Source organism: Anoplopoma fimbria, chromosome 1 (assembly GCF_027596085.1).
Source record: "Anoplopoma fimbria isolate UVic2021 breed Golden Eagle Sablefish chromosome 1, Afim_UVic_2022, whole genome shotgun sequence".
NCBI classification, from domain to species: Eukaryota; Metazoa; Chordata; class Actinopteri; order Perciformes; family Anoplopomatidae; genus Anoplopoma; species Anoplopoma fimbria.
The window spans coordinates 14,018,264-14,045,696 of NC_072449.1; the positions used below are offsets into that span (position 1 = coordinate 14,018,264).

Consider the following 27,433-nt stretch of genomic DNA (forward strand, 5'->3'; position numbering starts at 1 on the left):
AGCTATACTATAGCTATACTAATACTATAGCTATACTAATACTGTAGTTATACTCATACTATAGCTATACTAATACTATAGCTATACTAATACTATAGCTATACTAATACTATAGCTATTATACTATAGCTATACTAATACTATAGCTATACTAATACTATAGCTATACTAATACTGTAGTTATACTCATACTATAGCTATACTAATACTATAGCTATACTAATACTGTATAGTATTAGTATACTATAGCTATACTAATACTATATATACTAATACTATAGCTATACTAATACTGTATAGTATTAGTATACTATAGCTATACTAATACTATAGTATTACTATACTATAGCTATACTAATACTATATAGCTATACTAATACTATATACTATACTATAATACTATAGCTATACTAATACTATAGCTATACTAATACTATAGCTATACTAATACTATAACTATACTGATACTATAACTATACTAGTACTATAGTTATACTGATACTACAACTATACTAATACTATAGCTATAATAATACTATAGCTATAATAATACTATAACTATACTGATGCTATAGCTATACTAATACTGTAGTTATACTGATACTATAGCTATACTAATACTGTAGTTATACTAATACTATAGCTATACTAATACTATAGCTATACTAATACTGTAGTTATACTGATACTATAGCTTTTTTTGCCTAAATGAATTCATAGTTTTAGACCAGCTATATACTGTTGGAAAATTAGGAACAATTTGCTCAAAGCTTAGTCAAATGTTTCATGACCGGGACTGGCCGCTCTTGCTTTGAAATGTACATTACAGAATAAACAGTGTGGAGTCCCTGTAGGAATATTCTGGTTCACGTTGCCATGTTGGACAGCATTTTCAGACCATGTCTGCTTTTATTAAGGTCAGAGTTTTATGTCCATTCTATAAGAGCTGTGGCATTCAAGTAATCTATAAACATTCTTGGACAGATTCCAGTGCTGTGGGTATGTAACGAATCTGTTACACTACCAAGAGTCCTCCAGTGGTGTTTATGTGTTTCCTCATACAGGGAGACGGCAATCCTTTGTTGTCAGCTACTCCCTGGCCCTGTTACAATGATAATTGTATCGAATGCTTTTCTACATCAGTCTTTGGTATCTCAAACTACTCATGTGTGTGTGTAAAATCATCTTTATGAAAGCATCCCATGTCAACATGTACCACGGACAAACACATCATGCACCCTGTCTGACCTACATCTGCCACCCTGCACCACAACTGCTGAGCTTGCTCAGGCATGACACACACACACACACACACACACACACACACACACACACACACACACACACACACACACACACACACACACACACACACACACACACACACACACACACTAGCCCCTTTTACATAGAGATTCCGTGTTACTGCTGTAAAGAAGATCCTCCGTTGTGCCTGCTTTGCTTTTTTACCCTGACCCAAACAAAGTGGGCATAATGCTGTCCTTGTGCGTGAATTGTGATAGCATGCTGACATGAAGGAACTTAAAGAGGTTTGACGTGTAACACAACAGCGTGTAGTGTGTGTGTGTGTGTGCACTTCCACCATGCTGGCTGTCTCTTTTAACCTCTGCTGCCTAATGGCGGATAAACTCTGTCATCCCACTCCGTGTCCTTTCCTTAAATACAGAACCAGGGCTAAAGTTAATTCAGTCTTAGAGCTGTTCTTGGATACTCAAATGATTGTTAGAGAGTTGCAAATAAACTTAATTAATTTATGTTAAACTTAAAAAGTGAACTCCAGTCCAGTAGGTCTGGGTCTTTGATATTTACAACACTTGTGCCATTATGATACCAGCGTTTCAGTGCCGGCACCAAACAGTAGAGCTATGTCTGACACACAACAGCATGGTGCACACCAGTGTTAGTGGCCAATCCATCAACATGAAACACCTTGCCTAGCTCTGGTCTGGTACACTAAACTTTTTCAGCTATATTGTCTTCATCAGGGGGTTACCTTGTAAACCTTTTGTATCTGTTCAAAGTAGTATTGTATTCTATAGGAACTCTTTTGAAGAGATGATTGCAATGTTGTTATTTTTATGCCTTGTTTTAGTGCGGAGTTATACCGCAGTAGGTATCGTTTGACAAATGATGGACTATATCTAAAGGAACCGGAAACATCATTAGAGACCCTGCAGAGCTGGAATCAAATGTTTAGGAGAATTGAGTTTGTTTCTCTTCAACACAGACAGATTAGCAGGACTGTATCAGTGCCATGTGTGAGTATCCAGTGCAGAGTTGATTCTGGCACATGTTCGGTCTAGTTAAGGACAAAGACTCGAGGGAGATTGTAACTGCTTGCCTCGCTCTGTCAAAATGTATTTAATGTAACACGGGTTTAAGGAACACTTCTCGTTTGAGTTCTCTTTTGATCATCAACCTCTAGCAAAGTGACTCCACGCTACCAGTCAGCAGTCATCATGGTGGATGGCCTGGTTTGATCTGTGCCCTACTGTTACTCAGTAAGTCTACCTCCACATGTCTGTCTGAACGTTGACTCTTTGTCTTTCCTTGTACAACCAGCTGCTGGTGGGGATGATAGTTTGTGTTATTCTAGCCAGTGGCGTGCGTACGCGTGTGTGTATTGGCCTTTTGCATTAGCACTGTCACCGTCTGCTGAGCTCCTGACAGCAGATGACATTAGAGGACACTCTCCTGGGTGCATTAGTGGAATGTCACATCCTGGATATATCCTTTAAAACACAATTTGTGTTTTAAAGGATATGTAAATGTGTACATAAGTCAAGTTAAGGCAGGCAGTAATGGCCAAAAATGAGTCTGTGTTCATGGCCTAGGGGCCCATTTAAAAGAATTATGTTGCAAGTTTAAGAAATAAATCTGGCTTATATTAAGATGTAAGGAACAGAACAAGCAGAACTTGTACAATGCTGGTTTCTGTGTCAAGAAGTTAAGACAGAGCTCATTTCACAAAATGTTAAACATTGAGTGATTTAACTAGGATGTGCAATGTACATACAGTGCCATTTATTAGAAATATGCTTTAGCCATATTCTAGTTTATCTGAAGATGCCATTTGAAAACAGGCAGAGGGCCACACTTGACCTGTGCGCCGTACTTTTGTTACCCCAGTTGTAGACCCTTCTGTGTTCCAAAAATGAGATGGATTTCATTAGTTCCAACTTTAGACTTACAGACACAGCTAATAGGATGCTTAATATTCCACAATACTCTGGAGAGTTTCAGACAATACATGCGTGTTCCTCTCAGCTGAGCTGGCTTTACATCAACACTTATGCACATGACACACCTCCTTGCCATTCATTATACTTGTAGTCACTTTTGAACACAGTGTTACATCACTGCATTTCTCTCCTCGCCTTTCTTACCCCACCCTCCTCTTTAAGCTACCCTCTATTTCCAAAGTCGGACCTGCCTGTACACAACCTCCTCTTCCTCCTCCTCCTCCTCCTCTTCTTCCTCAGCTGGACTAAAGCTGTCACTGCATTCATTTCAGAGCACAGTTTGCCTGCACTTTATCTGCATCACATCGCCGTTCCTTCCCTAGAATATATCATGGCAGCCGCAAGGAAATAATGGAGGCTTTGTGTGGTTGCAGGATGCCAAAAGCATGTGGAGCTTTTCCTGGTACTCTGGCTCCACCTTGTGGTCCAAAAGCAGCAGTGGTGGTGGGAAACAAATACAAGAGGTTGATATCTGCTGCCTGGGGAGATGTGTCCTTGTATGGTGGAGAGTCTCTGTTGGGGAGGATTTAGTTTGTTTTAGTATAGACAGAATGACTTTGTAACTGTTATTTAGATGTGTCATGGTTTACTTATTATAACGCCTTCTTTCACACCTTTCTTTGCCGTTGTAGTGGAACAGGTGATACGTCTGTTTGACTGTCAAAGTCTTATGGCTCCTGATCAATTCTTTTTGTAAAACAACCAGTTGCCAGTCCATGAATACTTTGTTTCATTTTTTGTTACATCCTCCATGTATCTATCTTGTAGTGGCTTTGTAATAACTGGAACACTTGAAGGCAGGGTCAGTCCTGCTGTTCCACCTGTTCAATCATGGGATTCTTGTGAAACTGATACTTTTGAAGTCAGCAATCAGAGCTTTTATGTGTAATCAGGGCTCGACAGTAAGGGTTTCTAGGCTGCCATTGGCAACCATTTAGAGAAATTAGACCGTTGGTCCAGCGGCAACTACTCTTGAACGTGTAAAAAATATGGGAAAGCAAACAGTAGAACATCCACACAAAAATATTTTTCTTAAATAAGAATTCCCCACATTCTGCTGCACCCAGTCTCAGCTGTATGTGCGAGAGGTTTTGAGGAAGACAGATTGGAGGTCATCTCTGAAAATAGAGGATTGACCACGACCCCAGACTTCCGTGCTGAATGGTGAAAGGTTATAAGGTCTGAGGTATAAGGTATAAGTTTTTCATTCAGAGCCAGCAGTGAGGAAGCCTCCGTATTATTTCTGCTAACATGTTCCACTCTGCTTCTGCTTTTCTTTGCGCTGACATGCTTTCAATGCTTACATCTTCCTCTCTGCTGCACAGAACAGTTTCACACAGGAAGACGATACCACTTGCAACACACTGAAATGTAGACATGTAGAATGTTATAGTCCTGTGTATCTACTGAAACAGATGGAACAGCAGAGAGAGAGAGAGAGAGCTGATGAAACAGGGGAGAGGAGGTTTTAGTTCGGTTTGATGTACAGACAGCCGAGGTACTGGACGTGGGATTGAATCACCAAATGATGATTGGACAACGTCTAAAGGTATGTGACCAGCAGATTGGACGGAGCATCATAACCAGTTTCTGCTGATATTCAGGAACATGTAAACGAGAGCCATCATACCATGTGTCTCTTAGCATTAGGTATCCAGCTAGCAGGCCGACTGTAAAGCTGCTGTTCTACATCTTGAGGCTGTGATACATCTGACTGACGGAAATCCATATTTAACATTTTAGAAAGCTGTAACAGTGCAGCCACCTGATGGGGATGCATCTTTAGAAAACAAGAGTTTAATTTCCCTTTGCTGTGGCAACTATGATACACCATATGAACACTGTCTGCAACTTATTATTTAATTCAGTGTCCGCTGGTAATGAGCATGATATTAATACATTTAGGCTGGGTTCAACCAACAAGGATTAATTCAGTCTGAGTTTGGTTCTCATCGAGGTCTACCAAAGCTAGGTTCATAATGAGTTCATCCAGACAAATTATGCAGAGCTCTGTTGCACAATTAAAAACTCTGTTTGGTTAATCTTAAATACTCATGATGGTTCGGCAGAGAAGCTCTCCTGCTGCTCCGGTCCTCCTGCTCAGCTCCATAACAGTTAACAGTTCCCTTGTTGAACTGCTGTCTTGAGAGATATTCAGCAGCAGCATAATGAAAAGTCAGCTGGAAACTTTCTTTGAAGGAACTTTATCATTCTGCTCAATCCATCAAAAAAAAAAAAAAAAAAGGCAGCAATTTTAAAAGTGTAAGCTCAAAATGAATACTTCTTATTTCTTATTTTTGTTCTATCTTTATTTTGTTGTATAGTATGTGTATTTATTGTCTGTGTCTGTGTAGTTGAGCTGCTGCAACACTCGAATTTCCCCCATGGGGATCAATAAAGGAATATAATAGATCACATTTTAAATTAGTAGTAGTTTTAAGTTTTGGTGCAACAAAATTAAATCTAATTTAGGTTTAGAGTAAAAATTGTGGCGTTAAAAGAGAGGTTTAAATCCAAACCTTTTTCAATTTTAAGCTAATTTTAGAGTTTGGTGTTAATGAAATTAATCCTTGTTGGTGTCATTATTATAAGAAATGTCTATCTTCACCACCACTGCCATTCTGTTCTGTATTTCTCCATGTTGTTACTTCGCATCATCTTCTCCCTACTGTGCAATCAGTGCTGAAACAATTAGTTTACTTATTTAATCATTTATTAAAACATCTGCTGGTTCCAGCTTATCAATTTTTGTTTTGTTTCATATCCACCATCGAAGATTATATTTCTTCATAAAACAATCTTGGCACTGGCAGTTTTCATTGATGGGAAGTGATTCAAACATCTCCTTTTAAACAAGTGTATTTATTCAAGTTTTTCACCAAAACTACATTTTACAAGATGACATTTGAACACATTATGATAATGTTATAATGAACTTTCATTCATTACTCATTGTACCCGAATGGAGCTAGACCTCACCATGATGTTACTGAATGGAACCGCACCTTATAACAACAGCTGTTGCTGACAACGTTGCTAACGTCAGCTCTCCCCCTGTATGTATCGTCATCATCTGAGCTGAGGAGCTGTTCCGTGTGTCGTCGGTATTTAACATATCACCTTATTATCTCAATAAAATGTACTGAAACAAATGAATACGTGACACACAAATATACAATTCATTATTTTGACCAGTAAAAAATGTGCTTGGCTGCTGGATTTTTTTCATCTGCCAGTCCACTTATCCGTGGAGTCAGCAAGTTAATTTTGAACAGTGGCTCCATATCTAAACAAACACCAGTACCACACTATTGTGTCAGATTGGCCCCTGAATGCACCATGATGTCATTTCCCAGGTCCTATATTTTAGTATTGGTGACCTACAACAGGAGCGTTTGGTAGCAAGTGTGTTCTCAATTACTTTAACGGACCCTGAGCTACGTTTCCTTCCTCTTAGATATACGCACAGAAACGCACATGGGCACACACAGGAGCAGCTGAGATCACAGCAACTGCAGCAGTATGTGTGTCTGTTGACTAGTGTGGCTGTTGATAGGACTGCGGAGGTGCTGGGGGGGGAGTCCATGGAGAGCAGGGGCTCCTATTTTTACCCCTGCTCAACACCCTCCTCTCACAACAGCTGTCCCCACATCTCTTGTCTGTCCACTGTCAGGAATAGCCGGCCTATGAGAGCGCTCCCCCTCTCCCCCTCTCCTCGGCTCCACACTTTCCACTGTGTCTCCAGCCACTTGCTCAGATCTCCTCGACCTGGTCATTTTTGATTTAATCGCTGTGGGTCGGAACTATTTGGATACGGGGTTGTGGAATTACTTCACTAACAGGTAGAACTTTGTGTGTTAACTTTTTTGTGGAAAATGTATAGCAAGCGTCGGCCCTCATGGTCCCACAGCCCGTGGCACTATTTTTAGACGGCACTTAGCTGAGGGGGCAGCTTTGCTGGTTTTCCAACTGATCGTATCATTTTACAATGGCAGCTTTTGTGCCAAGGGATGGTTCCCCTTTTCCTACTGGGAGGTTAATCAGTAAAAGTGGGAGAGTTTAAAAGTAGAAGTTTGTCAAATGCAGTATGGCTGGTTTGAAGAGCTAGATGAATGCTCAATGCAAGCTCATGTGCTTGTGTGACGATTGGGAAATGTAGATTAAGTGCACATTTATGTTGTCATCAGTTCATATTTAACATAGCCGACTGTGCCATTGGATGTGGCCCTCCGATAATGTCTTTATCGTATTAGGCATGTGTAACTTTACTTTTTAGGTGTTTGCTTTCAGACCAATCACATTCAGACTTACTGTGTATACTATTAGGGCTGGGTATTATTATTATGTTTGGACTATAGGCCAGTTGTAATTGTACAAATGTATGATCCCAATGTGAATGTTTGATTTTATTTTTGTCTCATTTAATACTCTGTACAGTATTAGTACAGTTCTATGTGTATATATATATATATATAAGTTTGATCATTTTATGTTATATTGCATACATCTGCCATATGTATATATATATATATATATATATATATATATATATATATAAGTTTGATCATTTTATGTTATATTGCATACATCTGCCATATGTAAAAAAAAAAACCAAATCTGAAATATCTGAGTCATTGTAAGGATGATTTCAGCCATATTGGCTTGTTTTCATAATTCGCTCTCTGAATTATGGCCTGGGATGCTCACGTGATAAATGACTACAACTCCACCTCTACGTTTTGGAGTAAAGAAATAAAGTTTGACTCAAATTGACTGACCAAATCCCACGATTCTTCCAGAAAGACAGTTTAACATATTTCTTAATTCTGAGATCTTTTGACCCTTTGCCAAGTCCCGCCTCTAGAACTCAGACTGGCCAATCGTAGCTTAGCTTCGGCCAGCTCCCAAAAAGGTCCGACAATCATCTGCCTCTGTTCCAAAGACTTTCATTCAGATGTTCTTCATGTTCAGGCAGGTTCAGTGGATTTAGAGCTCGTCATGGTGAAACGTTGTGTAATCGTGGCACTCGTTACCTGGAGACGTTGGCAGGAGATATAGGTTTCTAAAACGTTATGTTAAAGCCTTTTGAGCTAACATTAACAGAGTATGTAAGCACAACATTCAATAGCATTAGCGCTATGCTATGCTAGCTACTGAAGGTATACTGAATGAATACACATGCTGCTTTTGCTTTTTAATGATTTGTAACAGTGAACAAAGACCTACCTGGCTTTGCAGGAAGTCTTTGTCATTGTCGAGTCAACATTAGCACAGCAAGAAGCAGCTGCTTGTTTCTTCCTGTGGGATATGTGTGAGCTTGCTTTTGGCTTTGTAGACATATGCACTCTGTTGTCCCCATTCCAATGACGACATGTCCACATTTGCTGTTGAAGATCCGACCTGGGTCACATGAGGTCCACTGGTAATACCAGACCAGAGTAAAGGGGTTCATTGCACATTAGAGCAAGTAAAGCAGTTTGTGTTTTGAAGAACAATTACTTGAACTGAAGTCCATGTTAACCCTCATACAGAAATTCCAAACTAAGGTTTCCCTGGCTGCTCTAGGAACAGTGGATAGAACACACAGGGTGTTAATCAGGCAACACAAGTGACATTATTATATCTGAGACAGTGTCTCTCTGCTGAGTCCCTGTTGTTTAAGTTCATGTGTGAGTTGTGGTAAAATGCTGTTTGAATTTAATGAGTGCATAGTTTGGCTTGTGATTTGTTATTTCTGATTATATTGGTTTTTTTTGTGAGGTATAGCATCAATACAGTATCCTCGGATTCAAGAAGTTGATTTTGGAGTTAAAGTTAGTTCCTACGGTCATGAAAACAGAAATGAACATTTTGAGAAAAAGGCATTACGAAATGTGCTTACATTCAATATTTACAAGGAAACAGTCGAGTGGTGTGTTTTGATAGTGGTGTGGTTTGACTTATTTAGTTAAGTCTTGCTTATCTGTAGATCTAACATGTTTGTGATGTGTGACTTCAGCACCGCTCCGGGGCTTTTACTCGCCCTGTTGGCCTCTCTCTGAGGGAGGAGTCTGGCCCACATCCCTACAGTACCACTGTCTGATCCAGGAATAAACCTGATGGTCAGCGTTCTAATTCGGAGGCCTCTGATAAGAGCCAAGCCAGACCTGGACACTGAAATGCCAAAAGCTTCCAGTGCAAGTCAGATTGTTGGAGAGCTTTGTTCTGTTTTGTGTGAAACTGGATAAGATAAGTTAGACTAAGCAGAAACCCCTGACTTAACCCCCATAACTTTAGGCAGCAAACTTGTCAGAAGCACAACACACCTCTCCTGAAAAGGGTTCGACTCCTATTCCAAAAATGATACCGCTGTTTTGGATTGTGGCAAATGTATTTTTCTATTGATGGCAAGTTGAAACAAAGGTAGGAAAGGTCTGATCACATCACCACCACATTCTATTAAATCCAAACTGTACCCAGTCATCGGGGCTGTATACCGGTTTCATCACCGTTACCTGTCACGTTCGGTCACTGAGATAAACACACACCTTTTGGTTTTAGCACACACAGGAGAGACAACGCGGGACACAGGCTTAATCTGTAGATGAGTCGTATCTACAACAGTATCTACGCTGCTTATTTTTAAACACTTTCTTCGTGAGGGTTAAGATGTAAAAGGTTCCGCAAGCTTCCAGTTTCTTCTAAGATATTGCCCAGCCCCTAGTTATGATCATGAAAATGTCTTAAAGCATTCTAAAATAATCCTATACATAATTTTCTGATGTTGCTCCGGAGCCCTGGCCTATATAAGGATATATAACCATTCAGAGAGTTACTCAGGCTGTAGCAGAATGATGATAATCTTTGATCCCGTTTTATATTTTGATTTTTTTGAGTGTTGTGTACTTTTGCAATTTGTGTTTTAATTTCTCCAAACCTGCTCTAATCTCCTGTTCATCCTCTGCTTCTCCCAGACCATATTCACTGCTTTGCTCAATGTGGCTCTGCCCACATTGAAAATCCAATGATCTGTCTGGTGGAAAGATCCTCATTTCTATTCATCTGTCTCTGTATTCTCACCATTCTTCATCTCTTCCTCTTCCTCCTGTTCCATCTCATCCATTACAGCCCATGACAGCAGATCAGCCAACATGGCTTTCTCATCTCGCTTTTCCTTCTGGGAGCAAAAGGGAAGTCTCATTTGGACATTTCATAAAGAACTCTTACAATGCATGGTGTTACAGTTTTTATACACTGTGTATTAACGTGTGTGTGCTTAGATACGTGTGGCCTTTGCTTGTATCACACTAAGAATGTGATGGCTTTCACTCACATGGGTGCGACATAGCTGCGACTTTGCACCACCAATGTCATTTGCTGGACACTTAACCAGTTCACTTCAAGTTCAATGAGTGAGTGCATCAAGTTTTAGTTCTTGAATGAGTAGGACAGAGTGTTTGTAGCTAGAGAAAGATGTTGCACTGCAAAAATCATTTGTATGCTAAAGAAAAGAACATATGCATGTTTTTAGGTTTGCACGTCGTGCGACTGACAACAGCTTCATGGAGTGTTCAGGTTTTAATCTAGTTGTCTTTTTTTATATTAACACATTTAGATCAAAGAAGATAACAAGCCAGAGAGCAAAAGTGTAAGTAAATGCTGTCCTTTTTCCAGGGGTACATATGTTTCTTCTTGTCAGAGTAGTCATGTCTGCCAGGGATCAGTCCATGTCTTTAATTTATCTAGGTGTTCTTTGTAGAGAACAAAGTTCAATTCCATGCTGGATTGTGTATATATATATATATATATATATATATATATATATATATACATTTTTTGGTAGAACTCGACTCATTTAAAGTTAGTATCACAAACATTGATAAGTTAGATCAGATTTGACAAAACATTGGGCAACGTGGAAGATAATTTTCATTTTCATATTCCAAACCTCTTTGAAAATATATATATTTTTTCTGTGAGGTTGTTGTTTAAGTGTTTCATGTGTTCAGAAAAACAACCGTTATATACACAGCCCCGTCATAAATCCGCTCTCCAACCTGATGAATCCCACTTGTTCATGAGCAGGTGCATGTTCGTGAGATTTGATCATTGGCTTAATAGTCCAAAATGCTTCAAAAGGCTACCTTTATCGCTTCCTTCATTCAAAAAACTTCACATTGCAGAACCTGGAGTCATGTTTTTGGACAAAGTTCTCATAAATCCAGAACAAATCTGCCCGTCCAAGTGGTTCTTGTATGAGGGCCATTGACTTTCAGGATAGGAAATAAGTAAAAGTGTATGAAAGCATTTTTAAGCAGTTGAAATCATCCAAGTAACCAGGCCTCCCAGCCTCTACAAAAGAGTCTGACTGAAGACCCCTTAGTCATGGAGGGTACTCCATCTATAACAGCCTAAGAAAAGTGTTGAGAATGACTTGTGCTTGTTAGAGCATCTTCATGGATAAAAAGTTGTCTGTCACATTTGGAGTTGTGTGATTTATCAACGTACCCATAAAGGTGCCAAATCTTTTGACTGATTATTAAAGACATAACGACATGGTGCTTGGATTTTCCTTCTTCATTCATGTCTTTACATCTCCTCTTTTTCCTCTCTACGAGTAGCCAGACACTGAAGGGCTGCCCAGCCGGGCCAAGTCAGTGCCAGCTCTAGACCCAGGCAGGGGGTTATTCGGGGCAACAAGTCCCCCATCAGTTTCCCCCACAGAGTTGGTAGCCCGGGTCAGAAGTCCTTCCCCACCAAAAGTCAGGACACCTGTTAAAGTGCCTGAACGCTTTAAAAGCCCTGAGCCAGCGTCAAAGGCGGCTGGGCAATTCAGGAGCCCTGAACCATCACAAGCTCCTCTGAGCCCGGAGCCAGTTATGAACAGTAAGCGAGAGCAAAATGGCATAATGGGCAAAAGCTTGGTCTATGATACAGCCAACGGGGATGTGAAACTTTCAGGCACCAGCACCAACCAGATGGATACTACAGAGGATAAGGGTCTGACACGAAAGAAAGTAGTAAAGGTGGTTCGCCGTGTTGTCAGGAAGGTCCTGCCCACAGAACAGGACGAGACCACTGTACCAACACAACCGTCACTCAAAGCTCCACAAGATGCCAAGCCTGCTGCAGAGGCAGTTAAAGCAGTACTAGCCCCAGCTTCAGTGTCAAAGGCCCCCACGATGTCAGGGTTCTCTTTTAAACATGACGTCATCAAAATGGAAGACAGAGACGACATTTCGCGAGGATTGACAAACCTCATGGTCAGAGGCAGAGCCAGGGAGCCTCGCCCCAGAGTATATAAAGATGAACGACCAGAAAAAATGGAGTTGGAGAAGAAAATTGAGAAGACAGTAGAAAAAGTTGCTGAGCGGGAGGAGAAGAAAGAAGATAAAACCGCCCTAAAGCCGCACGAGGTCAATCACAAACCTACCACCTCTGGCTTAGGTCTACAGGATGCCAAACCTCCGGTGGTTGCTGTAAATCCGACCAGCACGGCTTCTGAGCTCTCCGCTCCAAAGTCTACCAGAGCAACTCATTCCAGACCCACATCTCTCCCACCAGTTGTTGGCTTTATCCCATCTCCCAAGCCCTCACCCTTGTCTCCGCCTCCAGGCTTCATACCTGCACCCAAACCAACTGCTGTCAAAAAACACACCCCTTCAAATCCTCCTTCTACCACCCCAGTGGCCCAAAAAAATTCCTCCCTCACTCCTCCACCACGATTCATCCCAGCTCCTCAACCCTCTCCACTTGCGACTCCTGTGAGCCCTGCTCCTACCCATCCCAATCCTAGAGCTCTGGCCCCCCCTCTAGGAGTCATTCCCATTCAACAAACTGCTGTCAGTCAACTAGAGGTACACTGTCCACACTTCGCATGTCTGGTCAACATTTGGGACATTGGTGTGGAAAGTGCATGAAAGGCATGTTTGAACTAGAAGAACACTTTGGAGTTTGCTTACGGATACCATGAGTGTGTAACCTCAGTGTGGCATGGTTTTAGAGTCACTTGATAGCCAGCATGCTACGGTATATAAAAAAGGAACAGAAAATATTGTTTACTTTTCTTTAGAATTACTAGGGAAAAATAAGTAGGCTAGAGAATAGCCTACTTTTTCTCTTAGAGCAAAAACATGTTGTGCCTGACATTCTGTATTTGGACCTCCATTGTTCAGTGCCTTGCTCCAGGGAAACGGTGACAGTTGGGGAGTAGGAAGTATTTGTTTACATCCTGACCATAATTCTGGTGACGTATGAGTCACACACACTTAATTTCCTACACAACTGTTAATTTCCTAACAAACTTAGATTTGCTGTCAAAAAAGCTAATTGTTTATTATTAGAGAGTATAGAAGTTTGTGGCGTTTTGCATATTTTAAGCACTTTTTTTGAGTTTAATGAGCCTTAAAATCTTTTCTCTGGAGCCTACCATCAAAGACAGACAGACAGACAGACACCCTTGAGATCTCACATAGCTGAATGTAGCTGATGAGCCTTGTTCACAAAGGCAGAGTGCCACCCAAGACTGTTTTAAATGAGTGACTTCAGTAGCCCAGCGTGTCTAGTCACTAACAGGATGCCCATGTAGAGCCAATACTGCCGTGCTGCATTCTGAGAGAGGAACTCAAAACCTATGAACAGGCACAGAGAGCAAAACTTTATAGATGAAAGACCTAGTTATAAAAAAATATATTAGTATATACATTTTTCCTGAATTTGCTGAATTTGTGCAACTAAGACCTCACTTGGTCTCAGTTTACTCCTAAAGACATGCTGCCACTGACCAGTACAGTCACTCTTAGGAATTGGCTGCAAAGATTTCTTATGACAAATCTTAATGGATAATAAAAAAGAATGTTAGTCGCATTAGGATCGTGGTTTTCACCCCACAGGCTGAAGAACCACAACTTCTGTCCACATTTCTGTGGTACATCTATTTGCTGCACTTATATTTTGCAACTTGTAACGTTTCATGCAAATATTCTTCTTTTAACCAAAACAATTGTACTTCTACCCGTGTGTGTGTGTGTGTGTGTGTGTGTGTGTGTGTGTGTGTGTGTGTGTGTGTGTGTGTGTGTGTGTGTGTGTGTGTGTGTGTGTGTGTGTGTGTGTGTGTGTGTGTGTGTGTGTGTGTGTGTGTGTGTGTGTGTGTGTGTGTGTGAAGCATTGATTTGCTAGTGTGCATGCCGATTGAAGCACCAACATTTATCTTTGGAGTGCTACTAACATGGTCGTCTCAGATCAGATTCCACAGTAACCCAGGATGATGTGTAATGTTGATGACAGGAGTGTGAGTGTGCAGTCTCCTGTAGGGAACATAATTCAAGATACTCTTTGATTTGTAAGAGGAATCCATCACATGTGCTTGTGTGTAGTTATGGGCTTTGCTTCAGCTTTATTAGTGGGCTTAGTGTCAATGTGTTGCTGCTTTGACCTTTAGGAGGAACCGCTCAGTCCCACCGAAGAGGCTCAGAGACGCCTGATGAGGATCTTCAGTGCCCCTGTAAATCTCCATGCTGTTCATCTGCATATTATTGATGTCTTGGTTTGGTTCTATGTCTCTTTTTCTGTCTATGCCAACTCTTGCACAACTAAAAACAGCAAACGTTTAGTATAACGGCACTACAGACTGAGTCAAATTAACACAGTTGAAGTTTCCCTAAAAAGCAGTCTGCATTATGAACTAAACTTGTTTGGTTCCACTGCATGTGTTTGTTTCTCCATCCCAGAGTTGGCTTACAGAACTTCCGCCTTCCTAATTTAAACAATGATTGCCCTCCTAGGCTTTAAGCGTTAGGCCATGTCCACATTAACCCGTTTTCACTCGTTTTCCAATGAAAACGGGGTTTTAAGATCTCCGTACACACATGCGTTTCAGCATCGTTTTCGAAATTATGTGCGTCCAGACTTGCTCCCCTGAAAACAAATATCACGTGACTATTCACGTACACTGGGCATGCGCATGCCGGTATAAACAGGAAGTACATTGGTTGCTTGGGTACAGATAATAGATTACACTACTCTTGATACTCGTAATGCTTGATTCTTAAGAACTTCCTCTAAAATCTTCCTCCATGAACTCAAACAGACACATTTCGTGGAAGTTTTTAGAAGTTTTATTTTTCAAGTTTAGTTACAACACTGCAGGTCTAACTCTATCTCTCCCACACAGACAGCACATGTACTTTAAATGAACAGTCATTAAACGGAATTTACTAGATTATGGGTCCATACATTTGGTCAACACAAGCTGTGTAGTGTGGACGATCGGTGCAAACGGAGAAAAAGATATGCGGATTCATTTGAAAACGGGTTAGTGTGGACATGGCCTAGTTTAGTCACCATGCCTGACATGCTTAGTTTATTGGTGTATATTTACAGACACCCTGCTAATACTTTTCTCTGCAGTGTGTCTCTTGCTCTCTGACTAGGGCAGAACAGTTGTGACTCATGACAGATTTAGATATTTTCCCCCTTTGCTGTTGTACTGGTTCCAACCTGACTCTTACTTCTATGGCTGCTCTTCAAAGTCTAATCTCAGTTTCCCCGTTGAAGATTTAGACTCTTTGCTTGCTTTTGTGGACTCATTGGAAAGTTTCCCAAACAAACAGAGATGTCACCCTATCTAAGTCTTATAATACTAGGTATCCGTCAATATCAAGTCTGGTCCAGTCTTAAGTCTAAATGTTGATTATGACACATTGCGATAACAGCTGTAGGCTACTAAATCTAACACACCCCTGTTTTATGCAGCTGCAGAAACAATTGCATTTGTAAAATGGTGTACAAAGTGGAGGATCTTCCTTCTCAAATGATCTTAGTCTGAGTGCAGATCTGTACTTGCAGAGAGCTCACAAATCTGACATTTAAGTTTGTAACTAAGTTACTAACAGAATGGATAACAGTAAGTGATAACATAAGTGACCTGCCGCCTGCTAATGTGCCACTCTGACAGTTAGCATTAACTGTATAGGTTTGAATTGATCATTTTGTCAGTGTATAGAATCACCTCCAAAAACTGCAAAGGCATTTTCACTTTTCCATTAATCTGTCAAGTGTCCATGCCCTTTTTCTTTGCTTTTATGCACTGCATTTTCTTTATCCAAAGTCCCATTTGACCTTGTCTTCTTCTTTCTCCCCTCATTCTTTTGTTTTCTCTCCATACCCTTCACAAACTGCTTTTGCTGGTTGTCGTTGTCTCGCTGTGGTTGCTTTGTGGCTAAGCTGGAGCTGGCAGTCAGTGTTTCGTCTTCTGTCCAAGCCCCTCCTCCTGCTGCCCCGCAGTCACAATGCCCCCTCCAGGTACCGCAGCCCTCCAGCCTTCCTCTGGGCTTCCTGGCTAGAGTTTGTGGCCCGAGTGTAAGGCTCGGAATCCTTCTAACTTTATTCCCTTTTCCCTATTTACCCTGTCAGCAGTATTAATAAGAAGCAAACACTTTTGGAGACATTATTTCAAGCTGCAAAGGATGAAAATAAGGGGAAACTTGACATTTGTCTTTATTTGGCATGTAGGGAACAACATATTAATGAATGGACTGATAGAAACCTCTAGCAATGGTCTGAGAAAAATTATGTAATTTAACCTTTGTTAATCCAGTACAGATAAAGAGGTAGGGGTTTTATATGATATAGTAAGTCACTCCTGAGATCTTTCATTTCAATGCTTGTTAAGGTTAAATCCACACATTGTGGGTTTAAGAAAGTTTGCATTGGAACTATTCTTTTACCGAAGTCTGCTAGGTGGTACAACATCAAAACAAAGCAACAAGTTGAGTCAGTAAATGGTGTTAAACTTGTAAGGTGACAGGGTACAATGTTTTTTATGGTACCTTTAGAGTTGGTAGAAGATCCAATTAATCTTCACTGATTATGGGGTTGATAACAAACCCAAACCACATCCGGCTGATAGAAGCAACCTGCATGGGCTTTGTATCTTTTGGTTGGCTCGCATTTATGCTTTTTATAACTTAATCAAGAGTATGTGTGAGTGTTGTGGCTAATTATCACATTCAGGTGCTACCCCAATGTGTTTTACCATTATATTCCATGAATCTTTTAACAACTTGCCAGTGAAAATGTAACATTATAGCTAATCTACCATGAAGCCAGCAAACAGGTCCTTTCATAGATGATCACACTTGTACACTAAACTGGATTTTCTCTCTCACAGCTGTGCTTGATAAGTATGACAAACTTTACTTTGTTCACATGCAATGGCAGTCTACTGCTATGCAGATGATACTTGCATTCATCGGCGTGCTTATGTGTGTAATGTGTTACCCACATATAACTGTGACCTTTGACCTCCTCATGCTAGCCAAATCAGGGATCAGTGGAAGAGGACCCTGTGGCCCTCCTTCAGGCATCTCATGCTGCAGCTCAGCAATCCCAGGTCTGAGTGTAATTCCCCACCAGCTCGACCCATGATCACCCTGCTCGGTAGAATGTTGTGCTGTGTTGTGCTCTCACCCTTTGCTTGCGAAGTGCAGTGTGTCTTGTTCACTTTTACAATTACTATGATGTCAAATTTTAACCGTCACGAGCAGTTAAGATTGAATGTTCTTTGGATTTACATCCAAAATGTCCACTATTCATTTTTCTTCACCATTTATGTTCTTATTTCTAAGATGTGTTTCTATTATTTTAGTTGTATTGTTGTGGTGTTCCTTACTCACTTTTACCCATTTGTGTTCACTGAACCCAGGTAATGCCTGGTATTTGTGTTGCCTGGGTTGCCATTAAGACCCCTTTCACCCCCCCCTGAGGCTTGTTTTGAAGTTTCTCACACACAAACATGCACACACACAATGTCACACAGCAGCCTGAAGGAGCAGCAGTGCTCAGTGGACTGTGAGGTCGTTGAATCCACTGTCATCCAATGCATGGTCATCATCTTGGCAAGCTTTCCCTTAATAACCTTTCAGCATGTACTGGTTATCAAACTGGAAATAATGGGGTTTTAAAACAAACCCAGTGTGACTGAATTGTCAAGTGACGCTACAATAACACTTTCCTTGTCCCTGCTCTCCACTCATTTCTCTTCTTGTCCATTCTGTCCACCAGGTGAAGACAGAAGAGCAGATCGCAGCGGAACAAGTCTGGTATGGATCAGAGAAAGTCTGGCTTGTCCACAAAGATGGCTTCTCCCTGGGTGAGATGGGATTACTTTGCTTCCTTCTTAAACATTCCGATGTAGGACATTGTTGACCTTTTCTGGGGCAATTTTGCTCTCTCTGGTAAAAATGTTGGTGTCTTTTACTTAAATTTAATCTTGTAAAACAGTCCAGTGTAATGACAAAGATCATACGATTTGAATAGATTTTTATATGGAGTCCTATTTATGTAGCTTTCTGAATTGTATGAGTGTTATTGTGTGAGTTTCTCAATGAAATGGCTTGTAAAGTCAGGAGGAATTAAATTTATATATTAAAGGAACCAATCCAAATTCATTTCTTTGAAGTTAAAAATATCAGCACGGCAGATATTCTGATGGGGAAATAAAGACAATGTTTTGGGCATGTTATAACTTTAGTTGACGGTTACAGTGGAGAGAGAAACGGGAAATGTGGGGAAAGAGTGTAGGGAGATGTTGCAGCAGACTGTGAGGCCACACAGGAATCAGTTATAGGCTCTGTTATAGGGTCTCCAGGCCTTTCTGTTTCTTAGGTGTCATTGCTGGATTTTAATATGATGCCTTTCTGTTTTTAATACATCAAAACAAGTGTCAGTCAGATGGCACTGGATGGCTGTCACCTGCGTGACCTTCATCTTCTCATATCAGAGGAATGATGTGATTGGAAGCCATTTATGGTTATCATATTGTAGTCTTGGCCAATAATCCTTTCTGTGTGTAGTTGTTATCTCACAATAATAGACCATGACTGAAATGATGACTTGATTGTTAATGATAAGCTTACTACCCAACAGCTGAACTCTTCTTTTAAAGATTAGAAAAGCCTTACATTGTTGGTTGCTTGTCTCTCTTTGGTGGTGAATTTAAATTAAAACATCACATTTGTAAGGTGTTAGTTGTATACACTGCTGTACATTGTACCTGGTTTATTTTTAAGTCCAGATTCTCTTTTTGAAAACATCCAAAGTAACAGAAGAGATAGGTATTAGACCTATTTATCCAAATATGATCACATTTTTCATAGTAGGGAATGTTTTCTTAGTGCGAGAAACGTTTATGAGATTCTTTAGTTTTTCTGTCAGCAGAGGGAAAAAGTTGTATTTTCTCTTGTGATTCTAAGTGACTGGAGAAGCTCGGGTTCCGGCCTGCAAGCTCAAAAGTTTTAGACATGAAAATCATGAACTGTGTCTTTGTCTTTTAGTTAGCCTGTTAAGATAAACAGAAGAGTGTTAGATCTTCCAGCAGGCTGATAGCTACTGTATCACTGCTTCCTGTCTTTCCCTCCTCACAGCCACCGTGGTGAAGACAGAGGCTGGCTCCCTGCCAGAGGGCAAGGTGAAGATCAAACTGGAGCATGATGGGACAATACTGGAAGTGGACGAAGACGACGTAGAAAAGGTGAATGGGAGTTGGTTATGGTCGTGCACCAGTAGGAATCAAATTCAGGAGCTCTTACGCGCAATTGATACAAACTGTACAAACTGTACAAACCAATTAGTTTTTTCATATTCCCTTCTGGGTACGATGAAATATCATTTTCCCCCAAAAGTATTTTATTTAAGATGATGTTGATATAATTTGGAAGACTGAATTTCATCATTTCAACTAAGGATGTACAGAACACCATTTCTATGTGTTTAACAGTATTAGTAATTGTATATGTAATTCTATCTACTTTCTATTCATTCTTCAAATTATTGTTATGGACTGTTTAAAAATGTATAAATTATCCCAGTAAAGCCAGATTTCCACTTCTAATCAAACAGAATGAAGGGTAGTTCATTTAACTTTTTATTCAGCAGAGTCCATATACATCTAAGACAGATGCAGCCTGAACTAGTCCCTGAATGATAAAGTTCTAATCTCCACCTGTCACTGAGAGCCTCAGAGGGCCACAGAGGACACTGACAGCCAGCAGGAAAGATGGGATAGGTTGAAGGGAGGTCAGACAGGACAGTAGGGAAGTCTGGTAGTTGTCACCATTTGCTTACTTGGCCACAATGCTTTTCCCAATCAAACGTTTCTAAGATGATGTGTTAAGTGGAACAAAACAACTGAGTTGTTCATGTTGGCTCTAAATACCAGGACCCAGAGGACCCAAAATGTCAAAGTCATTTAGTTGATGGTGTGATGATGTCGTTGGCCTGCCTGTTTAATGGTCTGTCTAAGAATCTACAGATTCACTATCAGTGTACTTCAGTGGAAAAGGGGCCCTCATAACACCACTATAAATAAAAGCTACCAGCTTGCATTAACAGCATAGCTGATGACATAAGCATGAAGCATTCTAATATAAGACCTCCTTCTTACTGACCTCCCCACAGACTTTATTATTATATTATTATTTAATTCACGGCTGAGGGGTTGTAGAGCTGAATGCAGCTCCGGAGCTAAGGGATGCCTTCCTCTTAACTAACACCGTGTTGGTTTGGGTCTGCCCATGGGATTAGCTGACAAAAATCTTAATCTGAAATAACACAAGCCTTTTTCATTCAAGGAGGAAGATGTAGGTACTCTAAAGACTCATCAGTTCTGTGTTTTCTCATATTTGTTTATGCTACGTATACATGTGATGGCAGAAGGGTTAATATTTCTAATAAAGGAATAGTCCCACAAATGAACAGTCCCACAAATGAACAGTCATTGTAGAAGATGCAGCACTCTGTTTGTCTTTGCGTCTCAAATAGGACAGCGTCGGTCATAATGGTCCACCTCCATGTTTGTGAAGCATCAGTTTGATTAAATACATTTAAACTTTGAGGCAGTTAAGCCTTAGGAGGAGGACCTCTGTTTTATCTGCCCTCAGCCAGTTGCCTCAGGGGTTTCCCCAGGAGCTCTCATCACTCCTCTGATGTCCCTTACTTTGTCCCTGGATCACTTTACAGTACCACTGCATACCACATGTCTAAGCTACCACTTGACCTTAGACATGTTGTATCAAAGCTACTATTGAAGTGAATAGTCCAGGGGTGTATCCGGCTACCCGTCTCTCTGTTACTAGTTGAATGACATCATCATCATCATCTCTCTGTCCATGTGCAGGCCAACCCTCCATCATCCAACCGATCAGAGGACCTGGCTTCACTGCTCTATCTCAATGAATCCAGTGTGATGCACTGCCTGAGGCAGCGCTATGGAGGCAACCTCATCCACACCTACGCCGGACCCAATATGGTAGTGATCAACCCCCTAAGCACACCCTCCATGTACTCTGAGAAGGTAAGTGTGAGACTGATGATATAGCAGCATACTGTTTCAATGCCCATGGTCTTCGGAATGACATGTTCACCTATCATGTGTGTGCGTGTCAATGTCGAGTGAATAACACGAGCAGAAAAACTTAAGCCCAAAAACTTTCACTTTGCCTCATTAAAGTGGACCTCTTGTTCATCAAGTGGCTCCAGGCTCAAATGGAAAACATAAAATTAAAAAGGAATAAAGAGCAAACAACATTATTCATGAAGTTTTCCATTGTACAGTAATGTGAAATGTCCCATGTATTCTAGGATGTGTGAGAACAGTGAATTGGACTCTACCTCAAACTCGTGTTTGGCAATTGTTCCTATTATGATATTGTCCAATCATGGTCACTCGAGATTGCCATGGGCAGCCTGTCGCTCACCCCTGAAAAAGGATTGAAATAGAACCATTAAGTTTACTGCGAGCGATACAGTTAAAATAAGGTGAATAAACATTTATAAAAGAGTGAAAATTCGATTGTTTTTCATCTTTAGATATTTTCAATCTATTTCATAGCAATGTCTCCTTTATTCAAACAACTGCTCCCTCTAAACGTCTGTGTGTCTGTGCTTGCTGCCACAACATACAGCATCATGTTCCGTTTAACATTATTATCTTATCACAATCCAAATCATATCCATAACTAGGGCGGTACTGAATAGTTCTAAGCTTCATTCATAACGTTGACAACCTCAAAGCTTTGAGCGTAAATAAACAGACTTTGGGTACATGCAGCCTTATTCATCACGTTAACTTCTCTTCCAAAGCTTTGGTAAGGAGGCATAGAATGGAGAACGGACATGAGGGTGTCAGAACCATGGAACAGAGACGGAAAACTTGTTTGTAACAAAGGTTTCGAAATCCTGCTGATTTGGGGCTCAGCTAAGATCCGATATACAAACTAATCGGCACAAGCCTACCTCAAACGCATGTAATAATTGTAATCATACGTTGGTGAAGCTTGTAAACCACCTGTCGAGCTCATTGATCGTCACAGATATTGATTAAAGGTCAGAAACCTTAGATTGGAGCACTGTGGTTGCTGCTGTTATTTGAATACCTCTCTGCTGTGCGTGTCTTCCCCCATCAGGTGATGCACATGTTCAAAGGCTGTCGGCGTGACGACTCTGCACCTCACATCTACTCTGTGGCCCAGTCTGCCTACCGCAACCTGCTCACCACCCGGCAGGATCAGTCCATCGTGCTGCTGGGCAAGTCCGGCAGCGGCAAGACCACCAACTGCCAGCACCTGGTCCAGTACCTGGTCTCCATCGCCGGCAGCACGGGAAAGATCTTCTCTGGTGAGCCTGCAGACAGGAGAGAGGGCAGCAGAGTCATCACATCCATACACGAATAGATAGAATAGATTGATTGTTAGATCTCTGACAAGTAGTCATACAGATTGCATGTAGATGTGTATAGTGTTGTATCACTGCAGTGATAACAGATGTAAGTGGGGACAGATGTCTGTAAATGTCTTGTCCTTGAACATAATATGGCCTACACTTTTCTTAACTTCCTTAAAAAAAAAAGACGATTTATCTATAGCACTTCATTTGGAGGTAAAACTGTAACTAAGCAAACCATACATGTCACTGATTATCTCTGGATGCGCAGAGAACTGTGTCCTCAACTATGGCAAGAACTATGGCAGGAAGTGTTTCTATAAACTGAGATGGATGTTTACAAAAGTCAGTTTGCTTGATAACTTTAGTGTTCACTTTATTTGTGTCTTCCGAAACTATGAAAATATGGCCCAGGTTGCAGTGAAATGGAATTCTAGGTTCATAGTATGTTTGATACTAGGCCATATACAGAACAATTGGAACAATATTGGATTTGTTCATGGATTATGATCAAGATTGTCAAGATCAAGAAAGTATTGTTTTTTAAGGTTAAGAACGATGTCGTTTGACTAAATATAGTAGACATCTAGTGCAGTGGTTCTTAACCTTATTGGAGGTACTGAACCCTGCGAGCTTCATCAGTGCATTCACCGAACCCTTCGTAATTGGAAAAATAAAATATAATTTCTTCAAAACATAGGTATATATTTTATTAGTGCACAAAATGAACCATGCATCAGTTGCACACAAAATCACTGTGTGCAAAGAACAAAACCAACAAAACATGAATTTCACACAAAAACATAACTCAATGAATGATTTGCGATCAGGTACGCAACTTCGTACGATGCTGTGAGGATCGGTTTGTCGACAAACAAAACATGAATTTCACACAAAAACATAACTCAGTGAATATTTACTGACTTATTTAGTGACTTTTGCTGTTGCCTTTCAGATACAAGTTCAGAAATGCGCGGCTTCACCTTGGCAAGTGCCACTCTCATATAATTTTCGCAGCAAAGTCTGTTCCTTTTCTTAGTTTTCATGTCCACCGTCCTCGAAAAGGATTGCTCACAAAGATACGTTGTAACAAACGGTGTGAGTATCTCAAGGGCTTTCTTGGCAATACGAGAGTATGGTACGATTTGGTGACACCAAAACGTTGAGAGCGTTGTTGTTCCGAAGAGTTGCTGTTGAAGCTGGCTCTGCTGAAGTTCAATGATTTCGTCGAGGCATTCATCGTTGACATCTGCTGTCATCTGCTGAACGCAGCATAAGTTTTAGCTTTCTCCGTGCTTTTTGGGCTACCCAAGCCACCGTACCGTTATGCTGCGTTCACACCGAACGGGGCGCTCGGTGTGAACGCGCCTTAAGGAATAGACGGTCATTAATTTTTAAAGCGGCGGCTCACTTGTTCGATCGAACCCAGGTTAAGAACCACTGATCTAGTGTTTAAACCACGATGAGCAATATACATACAGTGCCATTCAGTAGAAATATGCTCAAGCCATATTCTAGTTTATTTTTAGAATTCTAAAAGTCTGGCCACCTCGGAGGGAGACACACAGCTCACGTACTTAGTGTGAAACAAAGGGTAGGACAGAATGTTGCAGTAAAACAGAGTACTCAGTAAAAAGTTTATACTGATTATCCTGAACAATTAATGAGATCAAGTTTGACATTGTTTTGGTGACCCAGCTGAGAAGTGGCAGGCGGTTTACACCATCCTGGAGGCTTTTGGGAACAGCTCCACCTCTATGAACACCAACGCCAGCCGCTTCTCACACGTAGTGTCCCTGGACTTTGACCAAGCTGGGCAGGTGGCCTCTGCCTCCATCCAGGTAACACACACACACACACACACACACACACAAACACAAACACACACACAAACACAAACAAACACACACACAGATGTGCTGTACTGACTAAATCATGCGGTGTCCTCCTGCTTAGACGATGCTGCTGGAGAAACTGAGGGTGAGCAAACGACCCGCGGCAGAGTCCACCTTCAACGTCTTTTACTACATGATGGCCGGAGCCGACAGCAGCCTCAGGTGACTCCTCCAGCACTTCTTTGTCAACAATACTTTATCCTGTTCATACATATTTGTGTGAAGTTCGATTACAAAGGAGTGTTTTTATGCCTCTGCGCCGGTGAAGGGGAGACCTTCCTGTCCGTCTGTCCAGTCCATTCTCATGAACACAATATTTCAGGAACTCTTTGAGGGAACTTCTTCAAATTTGGCATGAATGTCCACATAGCCTCCAAGATGAACTGATTATAATTTGGTGGTCAAAGGTCACTGAAACCTCACAAAACACCATTTTGTGTTAACTAAAGAAGTTATGGGGTACATCCCAAGTCTCTTATTTGTCATTTCCTCGATCCTCGATCCTCGCTCTAACTGGAAGTCGTTCTGTGCCGCCATGTTGACGGCCGTCCCAAAGCTCTTATTTAGGCTCTGAGGAGCGAGGAGCGAGGAGGAATCTCTGAGGAGCCATGAGCGAGGATGCACAAGATCATCCTTCCAGGAAGTGTTGTGAGGGCCGACACACCCCCTCATTGTTCATCAGTTATTTGATTGGACGCTGCAGCCGATCGTACTGATCTGATATAGCTCATCACCACTGGAGTTTCATACCAGAGTGATGACAGATCACAGATTGAAAAGTTAGAGAGAGAGAGAGTTGGAGAGTCTCTCTGTTTGCCAGTAGAAACACTTTTTACATCAATTATTGTCATTTCCATTCTGTCCCAGGCTGATAATTCCTGATTGGCAGGTTTGATGAGTTATGTAATTCCAATTTACCCCGAAACATTGAGCCTAATAAATTAATTCCAGTGTTTATGAGAAACCATAATCATATTCTGGATTATTTAATAATGACTTCACAATCCGAAATTCAAAATTTACAGACGTTAATGATTAATAAATAAGACAAACGCATATCGCCAGTAGAAATCGGTCCTGCGCTTATGAGCAGGACACAGAACACAGTATGAATACACAGAGCACAGTATGAATACACAGAGCACAGTATGAATACACAGAGCACAGTATAAATACACAGAACACAGTATGAATACACAGAGCACAGTATAAATACTCAGTGCAGGTTGTTAAACAGTTAACAAGCTGCAGAGAGAAATACATTTCTACTGCTATTACTACTACTATTACTTCTAATACTACTACTGCTATCACTGCGACTACTGCTACTACTGCTATTACTGCTAATACCAATACTACAATTACTTTTATTACTACTACTACTACTACATCTACAAATGCCTTTATTACTAATACTACTACGAATACTACTACTACTTTGACTATTACTACTAATTCTATCACTAAGACTAATTTTAACATTACTACGACTACTACTACTTTTACTGCTACTACCAATAGTACTATTCCTAATACTACTACTGCTATTATACGACTACAACTACTACTGCTACTACTACTACTACTACTACTACTACTACTACTATTGCTATTAATAGTAGTACTTCTACTAATAGTTCTACTACTACAACTATTGCTACTAATTGGACTACTACTTTTACTACTATGACTTTGACAGTAAAATCGTTTAGTTTCCAGCTTTCCCTGCATTGTAATTCAGCTCTTAGCTTCTTTAGATAATGCAGTTTAGCTTCCAACTCTGCCAGTTCTACATTTCAACTACAAAGTATTTCAGTAGTGTAGTTCAATGCTTTTGGGCTTTAAGATTTTTAAGGCAGGCAGTTTTACATTTCTGTATTTTCAGCAAAGCTTTGCAATTGATTTAAGCTTTCAGCATTCCAACACATTTTCTGCAGGAAATACATTTTCTAGTTGTTCGCTGATGCACTTCTTGCTTGGTGATCAGGACCACTCAGGATTTCAGGTTCTTACATTATTTTGGGCACTTCTCAGAAATCCCTCCCTTGTTCTCCTACTCACTATTCCCTGTATAATGAACACTCTACTTGAATTAGCAGCAAAGGGAGATTTGGGCTTTCAAATCTTTATAATTTTGCGTCTCAAACGGCAGGTAGTGTGAGATGAACTAAATCAAAAGAAATGTAAAGGAAATTCCTGCACAACAGCATCCAGAGGCTGATCCCAGTACCTCTCTCCTCCTCTCCTCCAGAACCGACCTGCACTTTAACCACCTGGCTGAGAACAGTGCTTTTGGGATCCAACCACAGTCTAAGGTAATCCCACCTGAAGGTTCCTTTCATATTCCCATATATGTGTGTATGGCTAAACCCTATGTTAAAGTCTGATACACAAGCTTTCAAGGCCGATAATGTCTAAAAAATCATACCAAGAAGAATTGGTGAAAATAACCTATAAATTGATACACATTTTAGATGATGTTCCTTTTATTTTATCACAATTGCGACCAAGAATGTGCTGGACATTACAGCTGACAAATAAAGGTTGTTGACCTGATTTCTTTAGCAATTCTATACA

General features: G+C 40.7%; 1 protein-coding gene across 6 annotated transcripts in view; it reads left to right on the forward strand.

The window, feature by feature from the left end:
• LOC129095858 (unconventional myosin-XVIIIa-like) overlaps window positions 1–27,433 on the forward strand; it is a 130,660-nt gene that overhangs the window by 21,389 nt on the left and 81,838 nt on the right. For 4 of the 6 annotated variants that reach the window (XM_054604446.1, XM_054604455.1, XM_054604464.1 and 1 more), the window contains 7 exons: window positions 18,306–18,393; window positions 19,667–19,773; window positions 21,418–21,594; window positions 22,706–22,916; window positions 24,660–24,802; window positions 24,918–25,018; window positions 27,108–27,171. In XM_054604446.1, the coding sequence (XP_054460421.1) occupies window positions 18,306–18,393; window positions 19,667–19,773; window positions 21,418–21,594; window positions 22,706–22,916; window positions 24,660–24,802; window positions 24,918–25,018; window positions 27,108–27,171 (891 nt within the window). Of the gene's footprint in view, window positions 1–4,670; window positions 4,813–10,857; window positions 10,891–18,305; window positions 18,394–19,666; window positions 19,774–21,417; window positions 21,595–22,705; window positions 22,917–24,659; window positions 24,803–24,917; window positions 25,019–27,107; window positions 27,172–27,433 lie in introns of those variants that run through there. The other 2 variants (XM_054604472.1, XM_054604480.1) reach the window with 2 other exon arrangements.